A 25,386-nucleotide genomic window follows, 5' to 3' on the forward strand; every position below is an offset into this window, starting at 1 on the left:
GTGCTTAATTATACATCATAAAGGGGGACAGCAAAGATGAAAAAAATAAATCTGATGACTGAAAAGAGGATTGAGCATCACAAAGCCCTTCAGCATTTGTACAGGTTAATTAGCATCATTATGGGGGAGGGCGGGAGCCCAGTCTTTGATCTCTGTAAGAGGGGCTTTCGTCTAGCCCACCTCCCGAAAGCCCTTTGAAGACAGGCTACCCCTATGACCATGCTAGCTGTACCCCCAAACACCAACCCCTCCAGTTGTACCATATCAGTGGTACATTGATTAAAGGAGATCAGAGAACATTTTGACCCACTGCAATGCTGGCATCACTGAACCAAAGGTTCCTGTTAACTGCACAAGCTCAAGAGCTAAATCCAAAGATAGTTGGGGGTCTAGAGCACACTTTCAATTCACATACCATATAAGCAAAGTCATTGGTTACAGTTGCAGTTACATTTACATTTACGGCATTTGGCAGACAGGGCTCCTTACTGTTTTTTTTTTTATTAATATATTGTATAGTTTAGGGCTATAAGTGATCTTGTCTTAGGCTTCTCTTACCTTTAGAAGTCTTCAGGAGTTGTTTAACGGGCTCTGGGGGGAAGTCAGAGTGAAAATGTTAGCCCCAGCTTCTGTGGCAGCACATAATATCAAAGATGAGGTTTTTGCATCTATTTAAATTAAGTCATTATCATTTCAGTCATTTGAGTGAGCTGACCTTTACCTCTACAGAGAAGCAAAGAGAGCAAAGAATGTTTCTTCTCCCAAGTCATAAGGGTTTGACATCCATGGCAACTGAGTGGGTGAACATAAGAAGCAGCAGGACTAGAACAAGACAGAACAAGATGGCCTCACCAGATCTCCTCCGGACTTGACGACCTCCGCCATGGAATTCATCCCCTTGACAAGAAATGGCCTTCTTCAGGCGTACGGGGCTGTAGCGGTACTTCACTGGGTCTGTTGGCCAACAACAGGGAAGATGAGGCTCTGTAATCTCTGTATTCACAGAGGAATTTTGAAGGATCATTTATTCTTTTTCTAGATAAACATCTACTCACATATGGAGTCCATGTCAAGGATGGCATCCTTTGCCTAAAACAAAAGAACGTAGCACAACAAAAGAAATGGCACAACGATTTTTGAATTCTGAAGCCTGAATAGTTCTGCTTACTTTCTGCGGTATTATTGCTTGATGGTTTTCAAGAATCAACCTTCTAATATGCTGAGCCCACAACTTCTTTTCCTCAACAGTTTTGGCCTAAGAGGGCAACACAAAAGATTAGATTAACACAAGGATGCCTGTTCTATTTAGACAAGGCTATCTGTTTGATGGAGGCTGGACTCACTTGCATGGTGTGGGGCTGCTTTGGGTGCTTGTAGTGGGTCACACTGAACCGCAGATGGTCTTTGGCACTTTCAATGAGCATCAGAGTAGAGCACTGAAATGATAACACAGCATTCAGAGCATGTGTACATCTAGCCCTGCATGCCATCTATGAATCACATTGCTTTTTCATAGTTTTAGTAATCTTGTTATGAAAGCAAACAGAATGCAATGTTCATACTTTTTCCAGTATAATATCGAAGTATGCAGGTACTAGTTAGGCTTAAATACCCCACAATGCAACGCAGTTGAGACAATGCACAGCAAACAGGGCAGGTCTGGTTCACATGTCAACAGCTAAAGTATCCTTATAGGTGCAAAGATTAGCACACAACTAATACACACAAAAGTATGCTGAACAAAAGTACACAAATTGTGTATTAAGTACACATTATGTGATCTCACATGCGCAATAAGCTTGACCACAGCTGTTATAGCCATTGCTTCTAACAATATTCATAAGAACAATAGCAAAACCATATATTCACATCAAAACCAAATGTTATTTTTAAATTGTGGATTAAGCTTAACTGAACATGTACCGAGATGTGAAACTTGTAGACATAATGCTCTCCACGCTTTTTGGTGATGAGGAGGATCTTTTCGAAGAGGAAGAGAGTTCTTTCATTCTTGGCCCGGTGAACATGAAAGGTGCCTTCGAGGACAAGCTCACCATAAGTGGTGAGATCTGGACCTTTCCAGCTTATTAGCATTGACTGGATCTCCTGCAAAATGTATTAATTGATCAACAATAAATGCAGCTTATTAACATGGAATTTATATTTATATATTCTGAAGAGCTGGGGGGTTGTGCTTCAGCTTTCTGGATTTTACAGTCAACATAATGTTGTTGTGCTACAGTTCACTTGTACAAGTTTTAGAATATGACCACTTATGAGACTATTTGAAATGGACACATATATAAAGATTCTTAAGAAGTTTATGCACTGATTAGAAACAGTGATCAATGTTTGGATAACATTTGAATTGAACTGAAAACCCCAATATTTAAACCCATTTTATTTGCATTAATTACCAATGTTTACTTTTTTCATAGTGGAAAAAAGTTGAGAAATAACTAAATATACGTAAGAAATATACAGTTTAACTCTGTTTCTAAAATCAGCTTCTCTTGACCTGCACTCTGACGGCATGTTCATGCTTCCTCTTCATGTCGTTGATGTACCAGGCCACGGCGGTCATTGTGTAAATGGCCTCCTCAATTACCTCATAGCCTTCTTCCTCAGGGTCAAAGTGTTTGGCAATCTCCTGCACGAGAGGCACAAAACAGCATTAGCAAGACCAAGACCTTTAAGGCTTTAAATATTGAAACATATCTTAATGAAAGAAAAATAAAATCTTTACAATGTGACCTCAGTACCTGTAATAGGAGGTGATACTTGAGGATTCTTTGTACAGGCTTTAGCAGGTAGGCGCCCAGAGGCAGGGAACATTTTAGAGCAGCCTGTGTGTCCCTGAAGAACTTAGCCAGAGTTTTATTTCTCATGCACTCCGTTAGGGCAGCAACAGAGCTGTAAACAGATTTACTTTGCCATCATTCCATTTCACATTAGTCACATTTTATTGGATTAGCAAGGCCATTAAATCAAAGTATCTCTTTTTAATTTACTTTTATTGCAACACTTCTAACAGGCTGACATAGAGACCCAGAAGACTACGAACTAATTAGGCATGATTAGAGTAAAACAGACACATCCATCCAAACACTTCTCATCAATTTCTTTGACAGCTGTAAGGAAGAATGAAGTGAGTCTTAGTTAAAATGTGCTAGAATATTGACAATGGAGAGGCAGAATAGTTGTTGCTCAGGGCTGCTATCGGGGAAGGGTAGGTGTACTCAGGAGCATACTGAGTATAAAATGACGCCATCAAATACTTACTTGGGGTAATTTGTGCAGTACTGTGTGTAGATGTCAAAGTATTCTCTCTAAAATGGAATTAGGAAAATGAGGGTTAGAGACTTGAAAATCCAAGAAAATACAAATGTATAAGAATTTGAATAATAATAAAAAAAAAGATACCTTGTCAACAAAGCACCTGGCGATGGCTACAGGATCATGGCCACACATATCCAGACACTGCAGGAGTTCACTGATGGGTAACAGAAATATAAATTATTCCATGCCTTCCTTCCTTATACCATCAGTACATCCTGTACAAAAGCTGACCACATGCTAAATATATCTATCAAAAAATATAGTTTTTATTATAAAGACCATGTCAGTTGGTAAGTTATTATTTATCACACAATCATAAACGTTGTGTAATTACACGACCAACAGTTATTCATAATATATAGTAATTTATAGGTATTACTCAATTCATATCACACATATCTGGTTTATGAATGTACGCTCAAAAGGAAATCAATTCTCTCATATGGTCACTGCAAATGTCACTGTTGAGAATGACAGATTTAGAGTTGTGAGTCACATTTTTTGCTTTTAAGATTTGTATATGCAGAGTTTGGGCAGAACTGTCAAAGTATAATAAACCCTAAGAATGCCAGATCTCTTCAACTCATTCCAGCAATAATTCATACATTAGAATCGGCCTTCAGAAGAAATGTACAGTCTTGGCTCAGAGCTGCCCATCACATCTAGCCTCTTATCATTTCTTCCTGCTGCTCATTTGTCCATGCACCTTGGGATGGACCTTCGGATGCAAACGCCTTCAGTTATGACCAATGCAGGTCACATCTGTGGTTTTCTCTTCATAGAATACTTTGTGCTAATTGGCACAATTAATTCTGAGAGTTTAGAACAACAAAAAAGATCTAGCATGACCTCATAACAATCTTGTTGAAGGCTTGCACTTCTAGTATCTTGCTTTTTAAGTAGATGCTTACCAAATGCATTTAAAGCATATTGAGACAAGGAGGAGTTACTGACTGATTACAAGACAAGGAAAATCAAGAATATAAACCAAGAATGATGCTGATGAAAGATCACAGCTTGAACATTCCTCACTAGAGCATCTGACTCTCAAGGTGCATTCAGCCTTACTGTGAGCTGTAATCTTACTGTCTGCCTGTAATCTTCCTCTTCCTAAAGGGTGTAGTTCAGATGAGCACCAGCCACCCTACTGTGGCAGAAAAATGAGGCATTTGAAAGGCCTTATCTCCCTTCACAATATCTGAGGCTCACAGCCGGGATGGGGGCTGAGAAAAGCTCACAGCTTGCTGACCACGGCAAACAGTCATGCTCCAGTTCATGCAGCTAGTCATTGAGTGTGGAGGTGGGATTTGGCTGAGGTGGGTCTTAGCGGGGGTGCATTTTGGAGCTGATCCATATTCCTGGCTTTCTTTTTTTTTTTTGTATGGGTCAACCAGTATTCAAAATAATTATTAAAGTAAAGCAGAACTTTAGAACTGCTAGATATTAAATCCACAAGCAATTTAATTATTTCAAACCAAAGCTACAGAGACATATTCGTCAGTGCTCTTAATGACAAGATTTCCTGAGGGATATATACTTCAGTCATGCATGGAAAATAATTTCCCTCAAATAATCAGACTGTAAAAACACCTTTTAATTTGCACCATACTGCCTCAAGAGTATTTTCAGTCAGCAAAATAAAATACTTCTGCATTGTTTTATTGACCCTTTTCAAACTGTTTTCGATGATATTATGCGCACATGAGCCCCTGATGCCTTTTAAATTATTCTGCAAAGTAAAGCATTTAGGACTTTGTGTTTTGTGTCTTTAGACTCTTAATAACAACATTCCTGGTTATATATAGATATTTGTTGGGAGTACCATACATATCACATATGTACACCCACAGTTTCCTACACTGATAAAAAAATATATTAATGCACAAATTGTACAGTGTGGTGTCTGCATTTTACATAAATGCTTAAAGGCAATGCTTAAAAGCAATACTGCTTAAAAATAGAAAGAAATAAAATGATATATTGTACCTGTTAAACTCGTAGATATCCTCAATATTTCCGAAGAGGGCACACACCTGCTCGGGCAAGATAGGCAGATTCCCTACATCGATGATATGACCCAAATAATCCTGAAAGCAAAACATTAATAAATAAATAGCATGTCCTGTATTTTCATATTAAGTTTTCATAAAATCTAAAAGATGTCCAATGCTGAGGCATAATATTTTACAGTTACAGCCTATATGAGTTGAAAACTGAATAATATTGGCAGTTAGTCTATGCTCCCTGGAAATGAACAATAGAGGGCAGTAAAGCTCCAGATAACAAATTACAGTCCACAGATCAAGGCTGGACAGAGATCTTGTCCAGCATGAACTGGAGTGTACGAGCGCTCACTGTAACAAGAGCTTGTACCTCGTAACCTTCAATAAGTGAATTTATTAACATAAGTAAAAACGTGAAGTGAAAGAAAGTGAAGTGATTGTCATTATGAAACACTACAGCATGGCACACAGTGCACACAAAAATGTGTCCTCTGCTTTTAACCCATCACCCTTGGTGAGCAGTGGGCAGCCATGAAAGGTGCCCTGGGAGCAGTGTGTGCGGACAGTACCTTGCTCAAGGGAACCTCAGTGGCACCTTGGCGGTTTGAGATTTGAACCGGCAACCTTCCGATTACAGGTCCGCATCCCACTAGGCCAACTACTGCACACATAAACACACAAACACACATAAACAGAAAAAATGACGTGTTTTCTCTCTGTGACCTTTTCTGTCACCCACACACAAAATTTTGCATATGTATTCTCAGTGTAAAATATTCTCTCTCTCTTGCTCTCTCTCTCACACACACACACACACACACACACACACACACACACACACACACACACACAAGCACACACAAGCACACACAAGCACACACAGGAACATTAAACCATTTTCACCCACGGGAGCATTCCACTGACTGGCATAATTATCAGGAGTCCAGCCAGCCCAGTGAAATGTACCAGAGCAGCAGGCTGGTGGCTGCAGCAGTGACTGTTCCACCATTTATTCAGGTTCAGTATAAAAAGACAAAAGATTAGTGTGAAGGAACAGTCAGCCCCTCCTGACACTGAAGCGGAGTGAAGGCCATGCCATATGAGGAAGTAGACATGGTGTGTTTGTGTGTGTGAGTCTGAAATCCGCAGCACTGCAGAGCTCCCTTCCTTCCTTCACACTCTAACAGTGGAGTAATGAAGACGGGGCCTACAGTCTCATCCTTCTACTGCAAATAATCCCACAAGTAACGACAGATGTATAATACATTTTTGTCACAATCATTCTTGACATAATGGTAGTGTGTTTGTGTGTCCAACCATTATGCTGCATGTAGCTCTAATAACAGTCTCACCACAGTACCACAATAAGTCATAAATTTACCACTCAATCATCCCACAATGAACCCAGAACCCACAGCTGGCCAGTCCCTGAAGAAACAGCCATGTAAGGCGCACGAAGAAGACAGGTGGGAAAATCCAACACTTCAGACACCAGCCAGAAAGTCTGTGATGTTTACCAGAGCAATCAGTCACATGGGAGATATACCACACACACAGAGAGGCAGGCAGGCAGATGGGAAGCTTGCACAAGAGCTGTGTGAAAATGTATGCATGGCAGTAAATCCAAATAGTGGAGGGACTGAGCAGAAGATCCGGAATAAGGAAATTCAACAGAATGGCCATCATGGCTCTGCAGTCAACTGAAAACCTTGGAGTCCGTTCAGGAAAAAGGAAGACCTGTGTGGTCCCTTCAGTGAACATCATTGTCATGTATCTGTTGTGGTTATGGGTTTAGATTCTGATTAGGGCTGTGTAAACACTGTTTAATTCCACGACCCGTCCATCCGGCCCAGAGTCTCACACACCGCACGAGTCTCACGAGCTTCTTCGGTCCGTGTGTGCAGGGTGTTTGTGTTGGCTCCGGGACTTTGTGGGGTTCGGGATCGGGGTGCGGTTCTTTAACCTACTTTAGGGGCACAGCGCATGGAAAAGTTAGCCAGATTCAGGAAGCTAGTGAGTCTGGCAGACAGGCCGCTGTTAGGAGGGAGTCTGGTGTCTGGAATTACTGCTTCCACACACACACAGTTTATCAGGGTGCCTGTTTCCAAAGGGATGCTGAGACGCGTTTGCGCATTCTGCTCATGAATGCATTCTACTTCTGTGTGCTTGAATTTTGGACCTCATCAGTTGATGTAATACTTGGGGAATGCAAGTAAAAGGCAAAAGCCAAGAAACCAAGGGCTGCCGGAAATGTTCTTAACCACAAGGCATTAACTTCACACCCATTTCCTTTCACAGTGTCATTTTTCTTCCATGCCAGCGAAGAGAAATAACTACTTAAAAGACATCTGGGGTCACTTGGCTTCGGACTGGTTGTGCGGACGTCCCGGTCATAAAACTCTGCGCCTCCGTGCGCCTGTGTCTGGCATAACCTTTATTTCTTTTTTCTCCCCACCTTCAGGAAATTGCAGTAGGTTCAGAAAACCTGAGCGCAGCACAGACAGCTGTGGACCTTGCTTCCAATTCTGTCTTGAGTGACAAAATACAGAGTCAAGCTGCTAAAGCAGCGCCAAATTGTGCTTATCGGTCAACGTAAACAGTAACTGCTGGTGTGTTTACCCGCCAAAGGCGTGCTGTACAGCCTGCAACAACTCACCTCCACAATGCTGCACAGATCCCGCACGTACATCCGCTCTGTCTCAATGATCTCCAAGACCACATGGTCCACATAGGTCAGCTGGTGGTTTGGAGCCATGGCTTCGGTGACAATCTGGGAAAGCGTGGACGATGGGGTCAGCAGGGGACTTCGGACCACTTTTTGCTCAACGGTCACAATATTATCAGTATGACCAGGATCCTGCCAGGTGTTCCTTGTATCCTTGGTTACAGTGTCTTGGAGATGCCAAGACCTGCTGGTGCCCTCTGCTGGACAGAGGTGCAGATCTATGTCGTTTTCAGACGGAGGAGATGGGGTGGGATGGGTTCCTGCGCTGTGGTAAAGGCTGCTGCCACTGCTGTCGCGAGACGAGCTGGAGGACAAGGTGGACGCTAGGCTCAGTGGTCTGTCCACAGAAGGACGACTGTGGCCATCCACTAGGAAACCACAGGGCATCTGCTCATGGCCTCCTACTGTAGCATCTGCGGACACGCGAGGAGATTCTAAAATGAGTGAGAGAAAGAAAATGAGTTAATTAGGATCAAAGTTGAAAAATTAAGCTGTTCTTTTTCCATCAACTTGTCTGCATAACAACATTCCACAGAGACAAACAACAAAAATGCTCAACGTCTCGGAGATCAAAGGCCTGGGCTTATGAACCTGACAAGCACATTCCTTCTCTTCAGAATCAATTTGCTAACTTCAGCTCTATTACTCTGGCTGGATGAGGTGAATGCTGACTGGGAATTCAGTCTTGTTCAGGTCTCATTACCAGATTTCTGAAATGATTACTTGCATATCCTAATTAAAATTTTCAGCTATGCCTGAATAACTCAGATATTCCTTACAGATGAGCTTATTGGAAATATGACAGTTTGGTTCATAGGAGGATTCCGGAGACTCATTCGTAATTTCTGAACTAGCACAAACTATTCCGAAGGAAATGGAACATATTTGAAATTTCATTTCCCCTCCTGCATACTGGGGAATGGAAAAGGCTAGAACCAACTATCTGCTGAGCAGACTTTCACTGAGCCAAGCAGAGAAGACAAGTAGAGAACTATTTTGGAAAACTGCACAAGACAGACGATAGGTCTTGACAAACCAATGCTATAGCAAAAGAGTGAAAAAATGTATACCATTCGTTAAAGTGCATCAGCATGGCCATCAGTGAATTCTACAGTGATGCTCAATTGACACAAAATGTGTGCAGAGAAGTCACCAATGCAAACCTTCGCGCAAAGTATGTTTTATTAATTACGAATGTAACTGCTGTGTCCAAAACTACTGGTAAGGAATAAATTTTACATACATGTGCTTTACCAGTCAAAAGTCTGGACACAGCTGCTCATTTATGGGTCTTGCACATTTTGCATGCTAAACTTTTTTTTCTTATGATTCACTCATGTTAATGAGCATGTCATGAAGCGGCTTTTGATGATGAGAATACTTGTGGATTCCTCAAAATGGCTCCATCACAATCCCCATAATCGCAACAGAGTAGATGCGTCCATACTTTTGACTGGTAGGGTGCACAAAATGGCATTGTTTTAATAAAGTTAATACAGCAATTAAATAACCATGATGCAACAGCAGTGCATGGATATTTGCCAACAGTTCAATATTTCCATAAGCCCTGCTAGCAGCCTTCGAGTTCCAAGTACATAAACATTGTTGTATTTGCCAGTGGGGATATTCAAAGGTTTTATGTTAATGATATGTTCTATCCAAGTCCACTTTGTGAACAGAGTTTGATAAATGAATATGAGCCTCCATTCAAATTTATATACAAAAACTAATACTTTACAACAGCATTTTTAACTGGCCTAGCACTTAAGGAAGCGTCCCCGTAATCAGAAGGTTGCCGTTTTGAATGCCGATCACAGAGGTGCCACTGAGCAAAGCACCGTCCCCACACACTGCTTCCCGGGCGCCTGTCATGGCTGCCCGCTGTTCACTAAGGGTGATGGGTTAAATGCAGAGGACACATTTCGTGGTGTGCACCGTGTGCAGTGCTGTGTATCACAATGATAATCACTTCACTTTCACTGGCTACCTAGTTTTTTCAAAAGACTACTTCCTCATTCTACTGAGCTTCCAGATTCAGCGCTTGAATGTATGACAATTGATATGTGAATTACAGTTTCCAAACTGGGAAGTACCAAGGCAGAATATTTCTTGAGATGATTAAAGGCGTTGGTTTGGATTACAGCTCTGCCCGAGTTCACTGCTCAGTGCTAAATTCTGTTGGCACAGCGGGCTGGATGACATGAGTGTGACAGAGAGAATCTGACAGTATCCAACATGAGACGTCGGGTCGGGGCGACGCATAGGCATGGATGGTGCACTTATGCAAGCCTCGCCAGGCACAGATGAGCGACTGGCACGCTCTCTTTCCATGAGTCAGCTGATGAAATCATCTCAAAATCAGCAACCTGGGGCAGTCAGCGCCACACCTCAGTCTGAACAAACCTACAGAGGAACACCTGGCTGACTTCCTGCAGTCAGCACACCAGCCATGACAAAGAGTGAGGTGGCCGAGTACTGCACACCATTCACCATTAACACAATATTTCCTCACTTTTCAGGAATAGATGGATGACAGCTTTTTTGTGTGTGTTTTTATTGATTGTGTTTTTGCCAGTCATGAGATCAGCTGATTTTCAAAACTATTCAAAGCTATGAGACACAATTCACCAACAGTCAATCAACCAAAATATACCAAACTCTGCGGTAATCTATCACCAGTTTGAATGTAACTGTGATAGAGGCCTGTGAGGATGGTTAATAGCCTAGTCTTTTCAGTTTTGTATCTACTCTCCACTTCTCTCATTGGGCAACGCATGCCAGGACTGGGCTGAAATGTTCTCGGTTGGAGTGGAGCGGAGCGGAAGTGCTTGTGTGCCCACACAGCGTCCCACCGATGGGGAGCGGCAGGGAAGGCGGCATGCATGCCATAGCAGGAAATAGATCTGCTCCCCCTGCAGCTACAAGGAGTCTGTGTTTCGTTTGCACTGCAATCCAGAAGCCACAGACTAAAAGGGAGAGCACACTCTTCTATAAATAAGAAAAACTGGTCCATTTGCCTTTAGCATGTTTGGTTATTTTCTGATGATCTGATTAAGGCGATTAGGTCTAAGCGCTATTATGCTAAATGAGCAGGGGCCAAATGTATTATACATCTGAACACAGGAAGCTATAAGAGTTTCATATGGCTTTATAGAAAGACACTAAATTGGTAGCTTTTTGAGGATTTTTTACTAATAGCTGCAAAACTGTGAAGAAGTGAAAAATGCTTGCTTGCTCCTTCCTTCCACACAGCAACATGTGGCAATGGATGACAAGCAGATTTCCGTCCTCTGCTTGCATCATGGCTCAGTTGTCACATTTCATCAGATGCTCTTTATCAAACAATGTGGTGAACATTTAGTCTTCAAACAATACATGGTTAAAATGGTCATAGGACAATATCACTTAGCAGTTTCAGGGGGGGAAAAAAGTAGTGTCCCTATGTCACACAGCAGTTCAATGGTCACTGACAATATTTTCTCAAAGTAAGATGCTATGTGTAGATGTGTTGCAGTACTTAAACACCATGATGCAGCATTTTGGTTCTCTTTGTTTCATTTTTACAAAGAAGAACAAAGAAAACTTGATATGAACAAAGATAAACCTGGATGATACTCCTTTTTATGAGTATCTACTGGACTAAATACACAGAACAGTTTCATTACTAAAACACTGTACTGTACTTATTTGTGTAATAGTAATAGGGTTTGTGATGGTATGTTACTTAGCTCATGGACTGTTGAACAGCAGTTGTTGATTTAAGTCTCACTATACAGATATGGACTACAATGCACTGACATATGTCGCTCCGGACAAGAGTCGTAAATGCCGCAAATGTAAATATACGCAGTTTGATTATCCTTTTCGTTCATTATATTAAGTAGTCCCAGCAACCCAGAATACTGAGCAGATGGTAGGATCTGCAGGTAGGAATGAAAATGATGCAAGGAACATGTGGGCGAGGAGATAAGGGTATCTGTGTGTATTCCAGAAGGCCTACTCTTAATGAAAATGGAGAGACATCCGCAACTCAGACGCTAATACTAGCTACAGAAAACATTACAAAGCATATACTGCTGTCCAGCCCAGCCCAGGACCAAACCACAACCTACAACTGCTGACAGATCTGGACAGAAAGTAAATATTATCTCCTTATTTTAACACTGACAGAAACAGACAGGTGGGCACATTCCTGCAGCAGATTCGACACCTGAAAAAGGGCTGTTTACAACATTCCTCCACATCTTGAGGAAATGTGCCATTTGCTCCTGTCACATGAAACACCATAAACATAGACATGAGAAAGGCCGATTTTTAACAGACGGAGATCGACAATCAGGTGAAAACGCAGAGAACAAGTACAAACATGGGGAAGACCATTCTGAAGAAATGAGTAACATGCTACACACGGTCTGACATTTTAATGAGTTACAGCAAGTAATATACATTATATTTTAGCTCATTTTATTTATAGCACATACATAGTTAAATAAAGTACAAAAATACAACAAATTAATGAAATAATTTCCCATGCCTCTAAACTTCCTGTATTTGCACTTTTTGAGGAACTCTGTTTTCCCCAACCTGTTTGGAATAATTAACTTAAGCCAAGGTGAGTGTAGTATCAGATAAAAATGTGTTAAACACACACACACACACCCACACACACACACACACACACACATCCAAAACACACGAAACCCTGCAAAGTGCTAGGAACTGTACAGTTTAACAAATGATTAACACTATTGATTAGACCACTGGACTATAGACAGTGGGGGTGAATTCCAAACCATACAGCATACTGACATTCACTGATTCATAAAACATAAAACTGTAATTATTCTGATACACATACATGAGCGAGGACCTTAGAAATAACTAAACACTACTCCTAAATTATCAGGTGGAGCAATATGTTTTTGCTTAGTTTGAAAGGGAATTTAGCCTTCAGTAAGATGGTACAAGATGGTACATGAAGACAATGATTTCTCAAGGCTAATGAATCAGACTGGGAGAATATATTGGACCATTTATTCTAAAGAAGAAAGTCCGCTTAATATTCATTCTAAATATGGCTAAACATAGCCAACACAGCCAAAGCAAATGAAGCCAGGTTCCTAGCATTGTTATCTGGTCAGAATGTATGAAGAAAGATATATTTAAGAAAGATATATTGTCCAAAAAGCAAACAGAGGCCTCCATCTAGACCCATTCAAACATGTTTTCTGTCAATCATAGCTATGTGTCTAGCTACCATAGGGACATAAAGACTGTTAGGACTTGTGGTGGGATGATACTGATGGTTGGAAGCTATAATGTCCATACTAACCTTGAAACCAAGACACAACCTCAGCTTTAGCAGGAAGTGCTGGCCATCTCTACAGAGTGGCTTTGGCCATGAAATAGATAACATGATGCAAATCTGCTGCAGAGCTATTTCTGGCCAGCATCTGCATTTTTTCCCCACACAGTCAAATCAGTTGCCATGGAGTTTCTGGAGCTCAGTTGCTGTCTTTTCATTTAAAGAGAGATGTTCTTTCCAGTAAAAGACTACAGCTTAATCTATGGGTTAAATAACTTTATATGTTAAGCCAATAAGTAACAGAAAGGAGCATTTTCAATTAAATAGAAAAAAATGTCACAAACCCGTAAAAATGTATAGAAATGTACATGACTGACCCAGAAAAGAAAAAACAAAAGAAACATACCTTCACCTGATGAAAAACCCAGTTGGCGCTACCAGGTGCTCTCGACAAAGGAAGGTTCCATCTGTTTAGCCCCAAGTGTCAACCTGCTACTGCAGTGATTATTGGGCAAAACCCATCCCACTTCTGTCTAAGCAGGAGAAGAAGAAGAAAAAAAGCTTGTCTTCAAAAGACTTTGACGTACGACAACTTCCATCTCATTCGCGCTGTGAGTTTAGATGGATTCGTGAAAGGCCACGCCCATATATTACAGAAAAAATCCTTCTATGGCTTCATCTTCACATCCAGGAAGATCACTCACCTCTGTACTTCCCTGTATGAATCAATCAGATGAAAGTATTACAGTCTACTTCAGTGCGTCCACAGAAAAGGTCTGCTGGCTCCTCTCACCGGAAAGAATGCACGGTTGTGCAACAGTCACAAATTTGTGCCAGGCTGAAGCGGCTACACACATCCCTCACAATTTGAAAAAAAGAGGTCTGCTGCGGCATACACGCTCATAAGCAAAGCGGGGAACAGATACATGATACGTCATGGCTGCATGCAAATCTTTTCAGACCCTAATATGGCAGTGTGGGACATTAAGAAAATCAGTGGGACATCATGGGAAGAAAAATTGTTTTTGTTTTCACAAAAGGTTTTCACAATGACTTCTGCCTTATTCTCGACAGAAGGATCTCTCGCATCACAAATGTCCTTCCAGGTCTAACCACCAGAATGAAGTGACTCAGCTGTTGGATAATGTTTAGTTCAGAGCAGCTGATATGGAATCATGCAAATTATGCCCGTGCCTGAACAGGACTGAATTCCCATGAATTTATCCTTATATTCTTAACATTTGCTCCTATGTAAATGGGCCTTCTCAATAAGAATACAAATATGATATATTTGTCATGTTATATAACATGTAATGTGGGGGTTGCATATGCAAGATTCACTGGTCCACCATTCCACCAGTTCTTGAATAAAAGGCACTAACAATCTTTCTGCATGTTTGGTTTAGATGTGTACAGTCCTGAAATAATGAATGTCCACAGATACAACCATGAACAAGTGCAGGGAAAGAAAGCAGATGGAAGCACAGGAGGGGGATATTGCACACAGCGTTGCGAGACCAGGCACTTGTGTATTTAATATTTGTAAGAATCAGTATTGAGAATCTTATTTGTTAAATGGTATTGACGAGAGCAGATTTAAATAATTCAGAATGACTGAGTAGGATGAGTGAGGGTTGTCATTCATTGCCTTTGGTTCCACCAAAGTTTAAATTTAGTCTATGGAATGATTTTAATTTCTGGTTGTTCAGGATTAAACTAAAAGAGCTGGTTGGCAGTTAGTTCTTCCTCCTTCGAATATATAAATATTATACCTGATATTTGAGCTTAACAAAAAGAGAAAAGCCTGGTCTTCATGAGTCAGTTTTGTTCCTTTTAATGTTCTTTCTTTCTGTTCATTCACTCAATGAATGAAGAACTCTCCAAGCCCAACAGACATTCCGACCCCCCCCCCCCCCCCCCCCTTCACACACACACACACACACAAAAAGCACAAGACCAGTCTGTAAAACCCATTCCTCTAATTTGTTGATTAGTGCTTTTTGTGTGCCGTCGGTCACTCGTATCTGAACCTCTCCACTGGTGCCTCCAGGTCCGATTAATCAGTTAAATTTAACCATTGAGATTCGCAGACCCCTTGCCACCATCACTCTCTCTGTAACAAAGACATAATTGCATTTTCACTTTATACCCTTGCAAGACCTTCAGGGGGTTGAGTCGCACCCCTATGAGCATCACAAAAACCCACCCTGCTGGGGTTCCCAAAGCCTCGACCAAGTTGAAATGAAGAATTGGGGGCAGTTTGGGTTTATCCCCCATGGGAAAAACTCCTCCCTCTGAAAAACATTGAAAGACAGACACTGAGAGGAAGGATGGCGGGCCGCAGGAAGATTTAGTCAGAGCACAGTCAGCAGAAGCCACGATGGCAAATACCATCATGCACCACTGAACCAAAGTCACTCAGGCTGCATTCAGATGGGTAACACCCACTGGCTTCACAGCTTTGCTTGATTTATTAATTCATTCTGCATCCCTCGTTCTTCTAGGCAACAAACAGCTTTTTGGTTTTGTTTGCAATTCAGCTAGTTTTGAAGGAATTGCCTAAATTTTTAATCATTAGCCTAGGGGTCAGTACTGGCACCAGTGGCCCACATTCCTGTTGATCTCTCAAGGTCGCAGGTGGACTTTGTTGGTTTAGGTTCAGGTCAGTTCCTGTGCATTCATCACATTCATCATAAAAGCAACACAGGTGCCTAAAAGCACAGCCGCCCAATTTAACAGCTACTTTCTCCATCCCACAGTCCCCATTTGGCTGCCATATGTTCTGAGGGCTGTAGGATAATTACGCTGTTCAAACATGGAGGAGCCGCTCCTACATTAGTCACGTTAGCTGTGCAAATAAAACCTAAATCAAGGCAATTTTTTGAAACAAGGAGACTACCAGTGCAAGTGTAACATCTACCCATCACACTGTATTCTCTGTAATCGTGCAGACCCAACAATTCTGCAAGCTTCAGCAGTGAAACCCAGCAATTGTAACTGATAATAGGGACTCTTTCTACAGAGTTCCCCAACACCCAAACACCTAAAAAAGCACAAGAAGCACATTCCTGCTATAAACACCAAAGAAAAGGTCCACATCAGGCAGATCTAGGATAAATGGCACCCAAAATACAAAGAGCGCCTCTGAAAAATACTCTCAAATGGAAAAAGTCAAGAGCAAGAACTGAAGACTTTAGCTTTCCGTATGGTTTGCCATTGATGTCAGTTAAGCAGGGGAATCAAATGGTGATAATTAGCATCTGAAACCTGCTCCAGGGTCTTTGCTCAAGAGCTCTTTTGCCTGGCACTCTTTCTTCTGGATAAAATGAGACATTTGTGTAGCTGGATGTCAGGCGTACATCCATTGTAAACATCTCCAGCCAACATTCCTATTAATGAGGAAGTAAGGATGAGATGAGAGCCAGTATATTATTACTTCTACTTCCAAATGAGTTTCACATATGCTCAAAATATGGTAGATGTGTTGCTATAAAAGTAATCAATGTTTTTGGAGAGGGTGATTGGGATAGGGGGGGAGGGGGCAATACCCAGTGGTTTCACTGCATATTTTGGGCTAGGTACCATTAATGTAAATATATTCAACACAGAATGTCTTGTCCATAATAAAACACTGTCAGACACCTGAAATTTATAGATTAGACCTTCGAAATGGCCATTTATATATATTAAAAAACACATTGTTTTTCTTTATTTAATAATGTCTCCTCAAAGTCTAAAAACTCCCCCCATTTGCCACACATATGGATACATTCTTTGCTATTTTAAAAAATGATTTCTAGCCCTAAGGCAGAGGACCAAGCAGTATCTAATTCACTGAAGGAGGAGAAAACCATTGTTGAACGGTCATAACTCTTCTGGTAAATCACTCACAGCACAGAAAGGGGGAAAGTGTTTTCTGCTAAAAACAAAAACCCAAAACAATAAGAGACTGAACAATACAGAAGGCAGACAATAAATCTGGCCTTGTTAAAATGTCTTAGCAAGAACGGCTCAGACCCATCCCTCTATCAGAGCAAAACCGCCATCATGTTTTGTTACACAAATCCTACTTACTGTTTCAGTCCAACGTACAGTTGGTATAGGTACAACAAGTATAGGTTTAACAAGAAGGTGTGTTCTGATGGATATGAATTTTGCACTAATAGTCTGACCCAGGAAGCAGTCATCCCTGCCAATGTCACCAAAGACTGGCCGGCCGAGTGCCTGTCTAGTGGCCTGGAAAACAAGAACCCCAGTCCTTCGGCCCATCCTTCGTCCCCCTCTCCACTTTAATCTCTCTATTCAGCCAACACAGGCAAATTCCAGAAAGGTCAGAGGAGGTATTTTCTTTAGGAATGGCCTCAGTCTGAGACCTTGATCCTCAGCCTAATACAGACTTACTCTGAGACAGGCTCAATTTAATGGATCAGTCAGGGTGGTATTTAGGATATGTACAGCTGTGTCAATTTTTTTTTATCAAGGAGCATAAGTCATCTTTAGTCAAAATAAAGGCTCCTGAATGGTGTGGGACCATTTCAGCAGTATCAAACAGCAGGAACTGAAACAGCTGATATTCAGAATTTCAATTCCAGCGAATTTGTGTTGTTTATTTGAGCTAGATAATCTTAATTATTCTCTAATTTCTATAATAACCTTCTCTAATAAGGGTTTGTCTATTAATAATTTTACAAAAATAGCAAAAATATTTTAATTTTTTTAAAGTAATAGACTATCATTACTACAGACATTTACATTTACAGCATTTATCAGATGCCCTTATCCAGAGCGACTTACAATCAGTAGTTACAGGGACAGTCTCCCTGGAGCAACTTAGGGTTAAGTGTCTTGCTCAGGGACACAATGGTAGCAAGTGGGATTCGAACCCTGGTCTTCTGGTTCATAGGCAAGTGTGTTACCCACTAGGCTACTACCACCCCTACTACTACAGGATTGGTGGTCTTCTTCTGACCAAATAGCAGATGAAGCTTCCCAAGCTGCAAGACAAAATTCTAGCACTGACAGTGCTACTTACCACAAGGTATTCTGAAAAAGCATGCTCTGTAACTAAGCCAATTGCGAACCGCTAACATTTCAGTTTCTTTGACCCTGAGGTCAAATCAAAGTGGAGGTGTCACTTTGACCGCCCCTTTCATTGCCATTTGTTTACCTTAGCACAGAGTAGGTATGTCCTTTCAGCAGATGTGACTGGCTCAGCTTCTTCACCCATGTTAGCAAAAGGCCCGAGGCCTGTCCATCAGGCCCTCACTAATGACCACACTCCACTCAGCATGGCTCCTGAAATGCGGCTTTAACTGCACAGGAGCACAGGCCAGTGCACAAAGACTAAGCCAGCAAATACACTAAACCCAATACAGACGAAAGCACCAAAAGCTCCAAGAACATTTTCCCCGGACAGCCCCTCAAGGCTGGATTTGATCTAAGTCCCCTACCACTGGGCAGAGATTAAGGTAGAATGAGCCACTCTGAGAGCAAGCTAGGCTGCAATTCTGATGTTAAGGGAAGGGGACAGAATGAAAACGGCCAAGGGAGGAGCTCTCATCCCATCTCTGGCCCCTCTTCGGGATCTGGAGGCGGAGGGACGGACGAAAAAAAAGAAAGGGAGCTTTTGACATGCAGGCATTCTTTAGCCCGAGTGCTAGCTGGAAGCCAAGCAAACTCGCCAGCTGGAAACAAGGGGGCAAAATGCAACTGGGGAGGGCTCTGCTCCCACTGAATTACGGGAGCTTTAAAATGAACTCTCCAGCCACACGTTACCGTGCGGCCATAAAATAACACTGGCAGCAGTGCTGAGACTTCACAGCTAAAGCTAATTATGGGTTACAGGAGCCCATTGAGTAACACCTACCTGCGCCAAATCAAATTAATTGGGCAAGATTTGCAGACATTCCTATACGCCAGCTCAGCAGGAAATGTAGTGTGTCAAAGGCCATAGCAAGCATCATACTAGGGCTGGGTAGCCAGGTGGGTAAAACACTTGTAAGATGGGATGTCGCAGAAACGTCATGGCCCTGCGACCTCCGTTTTACACACTCTTCTATGAACCAGAAGACCCAGAATCAAATCCCACTTACTACCATTGTGTCCCTGAGCAAGACACTTAACACAGAATTGCGACAGGGGGACTGTCCCTGTAACTACTGATTGTAAGTCACTCTGGATAAGGCCATCTGATAAATTCTACAAATATAAATGCATGAACGATCAATAAAAAAAAATCCTATAGTGAAGTTACAGATCTGTAAATCAGATCCCCAAAAACTTCAAGGAGAGAGGTTCAAGTGTTGTGAAGAAGGCATCAGGCTGCCCAAGAAAGTCCAGCAAGTACCAGGACAGTCACCTTAAGATTATTCAGTTTCAGGATCGGAATACCACCAGTGCAGAGCTTCCTAGTGTCAAGAAGGGAAGCAAAGTAGCCACTTCTCTCCTAGAAAAACATCAAGGACAGACTGATATTCTGCAAAAAGTACAGGGATTGGACTGTTGAGGACTGGGGTAAAGTCATTTTCTCTGATGAAGCCCCTTTCTGATTGTTTGGAGCATCTGGAAAAATAGATTTCTGGATAGGAAAAGGTGAGCGCTACAATCAGTCCTGTCTCGTGGCAACAATAAAGCATCCTAAGACCATTTGTGTGCGTGGGGCTGCTTCTCATTCAAGGGAGTGATCACACTCATTATTTTGCCTAAGAACACATCATCCTCTGACAGCCACATCTTCAAACCATCCAAGAACAGTTTGGTATAGAACAATGCCTTTCAGGCATGATGGAGCACCGTCCCTTAAGGCTAAAGTGATAACTAAGTAGCTCGGGGAACAAAACACTGGCCAGGAAACTCCCCGGACCTTAATCCAATTGAGAACTTGTGGTCAATCCTCAAAAGGCAGGCGGACAAACAAAAACCCACAAATTCTGACAAACTCCAAGCACTGATTATGAAGGAATGGGTTTCCATCAGTCAGGATTTGGCCCAGAAGTTGATTGACAGCATGTCAGGGTGAATTGCAGAGGTCTTGAAACACTACAAATATTGACTCTTTGCATAAACTTGATGTAATTGTCAATAAAAGCCCTTTAAATGTATAAAATGCTTGTAATTATACTTACAACACACAACAGAAACAACTGAAAAAAGATCTAAAAACACTGAAGCAGCTAACTTTGTGAAAACCAGTATTTGTGTCATTCATGTGTCAAATTACAAAAAACAAAAACAAAAAAAAAAACATATACAAGTTGATGAAAGAAGAAAATGCATGTGCATCATGTGCTGTGAATGCACATGCATTTTGAAACACAGCAAGCACAACACTTGGTCCACACAACAAAATGTGTCCTCTGCTTTTAACCATCACCCTTGAGCAGTTAGCAGTGGGCAGCAATGAAAAGCACCCGGGGAGCAGTGTACCACTTTGCTCAGTGGCACCTCAGTAGTACCTTGGTGGTTGGGAATTAGTATAGGCTTATTTGTGGCTTGAGAGTGTGTGTGTGTGTGTGTGTGTGTATATGTGGTTTTTGAGAGCCCGCCTCAATGCTTTGTTTATATTGGTCATACACCAATGATTCACGTAGAGGTCAAAGTTCATCAACATGCAGCTTTGACCGCGGTTTGCTTGTGTGTGATTTGCTTGAGTGTTAAAGTAAAAAAAGACTCTTACCTTCCCCCATTGGTCTCTTAAGGAGGGATGGGTGCGAAGCCTCCGGCATACCACTCTGGACTCAGAATCTGGTGAAACAAGCATTTTACATTTACATTTAAGGCATTTGGCAGACGCACTTATCCAGAGCGACTTACAACGTGCTTTCATGTTACCATCAATGAAGTGATCAATTTTTGTTCACATAGTTGGACCCCCAACTATGAATAAAATCTTTTTACTCACTCTGTTGTAGTTTCTATACATACGTAAGATAATAAGAAGGTTACACGTTAATCTAAATATATCAAGCTCTTGAGCTGCCTTTTGAAAGTGCTCAGTGACTGAGCTGTTCGGACCTCAAGGGAAGTTCATTCCACCACCGAGGGGCCAAGACAGAGAAGAGTCTAGATGAGTGTTTTCCTTTTACATTCAGAGATGGAGGGACCAGGCGAGCAGTACTGGAGGCTCGGAGTATACGATGTGCAGTGCGAGGTGTAATAAGGGCTGTGAGGTAGGATGGTGCTACTCCATGTTTGGCTTTGTAAGCCAGCATCAGTATTTTGAACCTGATGCATGCAGCTACTGGGAGCCAGTGGAGGGAACATAGCAGAGGGGTGGTATGGGAGAATTTGGGAAGGTTGAAGATCAGTCATTTTGTATGAGTTTACATTTACGGCATTTGGTAGACGCCCTTATCCAGAGCGACTTACAACGTGGAGGTCAGAGTTGTAGAGGTCAGATGGTACATAGAGGTAGACCAGCTAAAAGGGAGTTACAGAAATCCAGTCGTGAGATTACTATGGACTGATTCAGTAGCTGGGTGGCCGGTGTTGACAAATAATGACGGATCCGTCTGATATTGTATAGAAGGAATCTACATGAGCGGGAAAGGTTGATGATGTGATTCAAGAAGGAGAGTTGGTTGTCTATTTTTACTCTAAGGGCTGTTGCATAGACGGCAGCGGGTCAGCACATTACATTTTAAAAAGGTAACTAGAATTGAAAGGCTGTGTTGCCTCATTGTGACCCTGCATAGTTGAAGTAGTCTTGGGGGCTTTATCAGTCTCATAATGAGAAATGCCTGCAATTCCTTTGCAGTCAGCCTGTGCTCAGCGATAACCTGTGCCAGTCACTTTGCAACCCTAAAAGACAGGCAGCCAATCATGCTCATCATTTTTGTGTTTATTCCTTGTCAAAATGATATCCTTACAACATAAAGCAAATGCATGAAATTTAATTTAAACTTTGTGTTAGTGTTCCAGCAAAGGCATAAATACAGAAATGCATATGTGTGTGTTCGTCAATCAACTGTGTGTGTGTGTGTGTGTGGATGAACTACATGGCAATAGTTTCATTTGTTCTACTCAGTACGGTCTACAAAAAAACATGAAATAATGTGTCAGCGCAATGTAAAAGCACAGTGCGGCGATGACTCTGGTACCCAGGCATGTAAAGTCCACAAAGCTAACAGCCACCTCGACAGGTCTGTGACCCACGTGCCCACCAGTGTTTCCCAACACAGACTGATCCTAATACCGGGGATTTCTGAGCATGACGTTCATGGGAAAAAAAAAAAAAACCCAACCGAAACTAACACGCAGACAGGAGAGAGGAGAGTGAAAGCACAGTTTTTTTTGTTTTTTTTTCATCTAAAATAAAACAAAGATGCATAAAAACTGCAAGATAACAACTGTTGGCAGCATAGTATTATTGCAGCAAGGATAAGGCATGTTAAACACACACGCAGAGTTTTTAAATCAAGCAAAAACGCCTAAGGGAAAAGACGCCTATTAACTCCGAATGCCAGCTGCTTTGTTTCTGTAATGAGACGTCAGATAAACATCATATAAGTCGATTCCTGGGCTTAATAGCACCAAGTGGTGCAGAGCCAGAGAGGGGCTCACATGAGTGGAGAGAGGGCATTTGCAGGGGGGCATCTGGAGGGCATTTGTTCCCACAGCTGATAAGTGTGTTCACCGAAATGTGAACCTCCCAAACGGAGGTCTGGAACTTGTTTCCTAATTGGAGACAGATGGTGGCGAAAAATCATTCAGACACAAAGTTCGACGGGAAAAACGTTGATCTTTGCGCTTCTCCTTTTTCGGGATCTTGCGAATCCACCACTTTCTCCAGATCACAGGGGTTAGCACACAGATGTGTGCCGAAACTTCCTAAAATAGATGCAGATGGTACAGAGGGATGTAAAGATACAGCACAGTGTGTAAAATTACCAGCACACGGAATCAATCAGGAGCTCAGCTGTTGTGAGGGGGAGTGTGTGTTTTTTTTTTTTTTTTACTACTGTGTAGTGTTGTTCGTCATCAAAATTTATGACAAAATGTCTTCAAAAACACGACGAGATGCAATGTAAATGCTGGCCATGTGAAGATAACTATAACAAAATATATTATGTAATTATGTTGACTAAATATGACTTAGAAAAAGAAAACTAAATGTCTTCAATTTTGTTGATGAAAATTAAATGAGGCGTTATTCCTTCATGTTAAATCACTTTATTATTATTATGCAGTATTTCTGTTTCCAGTATCTCCCATCCAGTCGCACAGATGACGTCACTTCCACAATACAGAATCGCAATACAAGACTGGGCTGTATCATAAGACACTCTGGCCCTCAATGGACCAGACTGATTAATATTTTATTATTATTATTGCTTTGTCTATAAAAGCTACCATTGCTAGACTTGAAAAATGAAAAAAAGCCATCTGGGGGATACAGGCATTTGGGACACTGAGACCGTTCACCAAAAATGACTCCTCTAGGTATTCTCAGCTTTCTCAGGTCCACTGTGGAGCACAGGGCAGTCAAGACTGTGACATCATATCCATAGCGTGGGAAATGTCAAATTCACACCCAAAAATATCTCATTATAAGAAACATGTGTTCAAGGTTCGAGGGGTTAAAAGCTCCCATCCAGGAAGTTGCATAAATGTAGACATTTATGCAGTTATTGTAAAAGCAAGTTTAAAGCCACAACATGCGTACGACTGGCTGAAATAAGGGCAGCATTTCATCACAATACTTCCTCCTCCAGCAAGCAATAGTCTGCATATTCAGACATGTCTCACACCTGATATTTTTTCTTTTTTAAAAACCACCACCTTAAAAGTGCCCATTGTCTCAGAGTAGCCGAGTCGCAAGACCATATCCAAGATAAAACTGAGTATATCATAACTGCTGTTTTAATGATGAAGTCTCTACACTGCGTAGCACAAGCATGCACAACCACAACAGCTTCACTATGTCAGGAACTCCCTGCTGCTGCTGCTATGCATCAAATGGTGACCATGTACACTCCGAGCACATGCTTTTGTTTAACCTTCTTCTCCAGCCGATGATGATGGTAGCAGATTTCAGAAATCAGAATTGAGCTTAGAAGCTATGTTTAATGGTCAAAAACCAATGGATGTTTCGTTACACTCACTAATTTAAAGATTTGAACCACACAGAGTAAAGTATACTTAATCAAATACTCAGAGCTGGGCTTAATGCACTTTAACCGCACACAGACAACCTCCATTACACTTATATGTTAATATTCCACTGGAATGTGTTAACTGATCAGGCCGTGACACCCCTACATTAGAGTAAGTAGAGAGTTTTACGAATGGGATCACGTGACAAACAAACAGGTGAAACATGTGGTGGCCTAGCCATTAAGCAAGCAGCCGCATAATCAGAAGGTTGCAGGTTCGAATCCTGAACCGTCAAGATACAACTGACCAAAGTGGCACACTGCTCCTCTGGCGCCTGTCATGTCTGCCCACTGCTCACAAAGGGTGATGGGTTAAAAGCAGAGGACATATTTTGTTGTGTGCACCGTGTGCTGTGCATCACAATGACAAATCACTTCACTTTAACTTTATATTTGTGCTCAGTAAATATGGTTTTAAATACTGTTTTTGCCAACCCAAGCTTGTGACTGTATTGGACACACCGGTTTAGATGAAGGAGCATGAAGGAGTTTTTTTTTGTCATCACCTTGTGACAGCTGCTCAATACATCCTGATTTATTTGCACAACTGATTAACACATTGGGCAAACAGAACACACACACAGACACTGACAGCATTTTTAATGTTCTATTCACTGACAAAGTGATTATTGCTGCCGATGAATGATGAAAATGATTAAGGGGAAGCCTGAGAACGATGCTTTCAGGAGAACAACTATTGTCAACCACTGATTACATTTTGATGTGACCATGGCTTTAGTACTTAACTGCTTTGTCACTGAGACAACAACACCATTAAGCAAAAATGATCAAAAGGGTCTCCACACCACTATGTGGTACCTTATGGGTAAAAAAAAATATCCATACAAATGTGAAGGGATC

General features: G+C 41.6%; 1 protein-coding gene across 6 annotated transcripts in view; it reads right to left on the reverse strand.

The window, feature by feature from the left end:
- The window catches only part of LOC114799632 (pleckstrin homology domain-containing family G member 3), a 33,299-nt gene that overhangs the window by 6,221 nt on the left and 1,692 nt on the right, over positions 1 to 25,386 (reverse strand). For 5 of the 6 annotated variants that reach the window (XM_028996433.1, XM_028996440.1, XM_028996424.1 and 2 more), the window contains exons 2-14: positions 21,048 to 21,115; positions 7,999 to 8,501; positions 5,326 to 5,426; positions 3,424 to 3,493; positions 3,283 to 3,329; positions 2,763 to 2,913; positions 2,519 to 2,650; positions 1,924 to 2,106; positions 1,344 to 1,436; positions 1,169 to 1,255; positions 1,056 to 1,089; positions 853 to 954; positions 559 to 591 (exon numbers count right to left, since the gene is read on the reverse strand). In XM_028996433.1, the coding sequence (XP_028852266.1) occupies positions 559 to 591; positions 853 to 954; positions 1,056 to 1,089; positions 1,169 to 1,255; positions 1,344 to 1,436; positions 1,924 to 2,106; positions 2,519 to 2,650; positions 2,763 to 2,913; positions 3,283 to 3,329; positions 3,424 to 3,493; positions 5,326 to 5,426; positions 7,999 to 8,501; positions 21,048 to 21,096 (1,585 nt within the window). In that variant the 5' untranslated portion in view covers positions 21,097 to 21,115. Of the gene's footprint in view, positions 1 to 558; positions 592 to 852; positions 955 to 1,055; positions 1,090 to 1,168; positions 1,256 to 1,343; positions 1,437 to 1,923; positions 2,107 to 2,518; positions 2,651 to 2,762; positions 2,914 to 3,282; positions 3,330 to 3,423; positions 3,494 to 5,325; positions 5,427 to 7,998; positions 8,502 to 13,778; positions 13,906 to 14,076; positions 14,213 to 21,047; positions 21,116 to 25,386 lie in introns of those variants that run through there. The other variant, XM_028996446.1, reaches the window with a different exon arrangement.

This window comes from Denticeps clupeoides, chromosome 1 (assembly GCF_900700375.1).
Source record: "Denticeps clupeoides chromosome 1, fDenClu1.1, whole genome shotgun sequence".
Classification (NCBI taxonomy): Eukaryota; Metazoa; Chordata; class Actinopteri; order Clupeiformes; family Denticipitidae; genus Denticeps; species Denticeps clupeoides.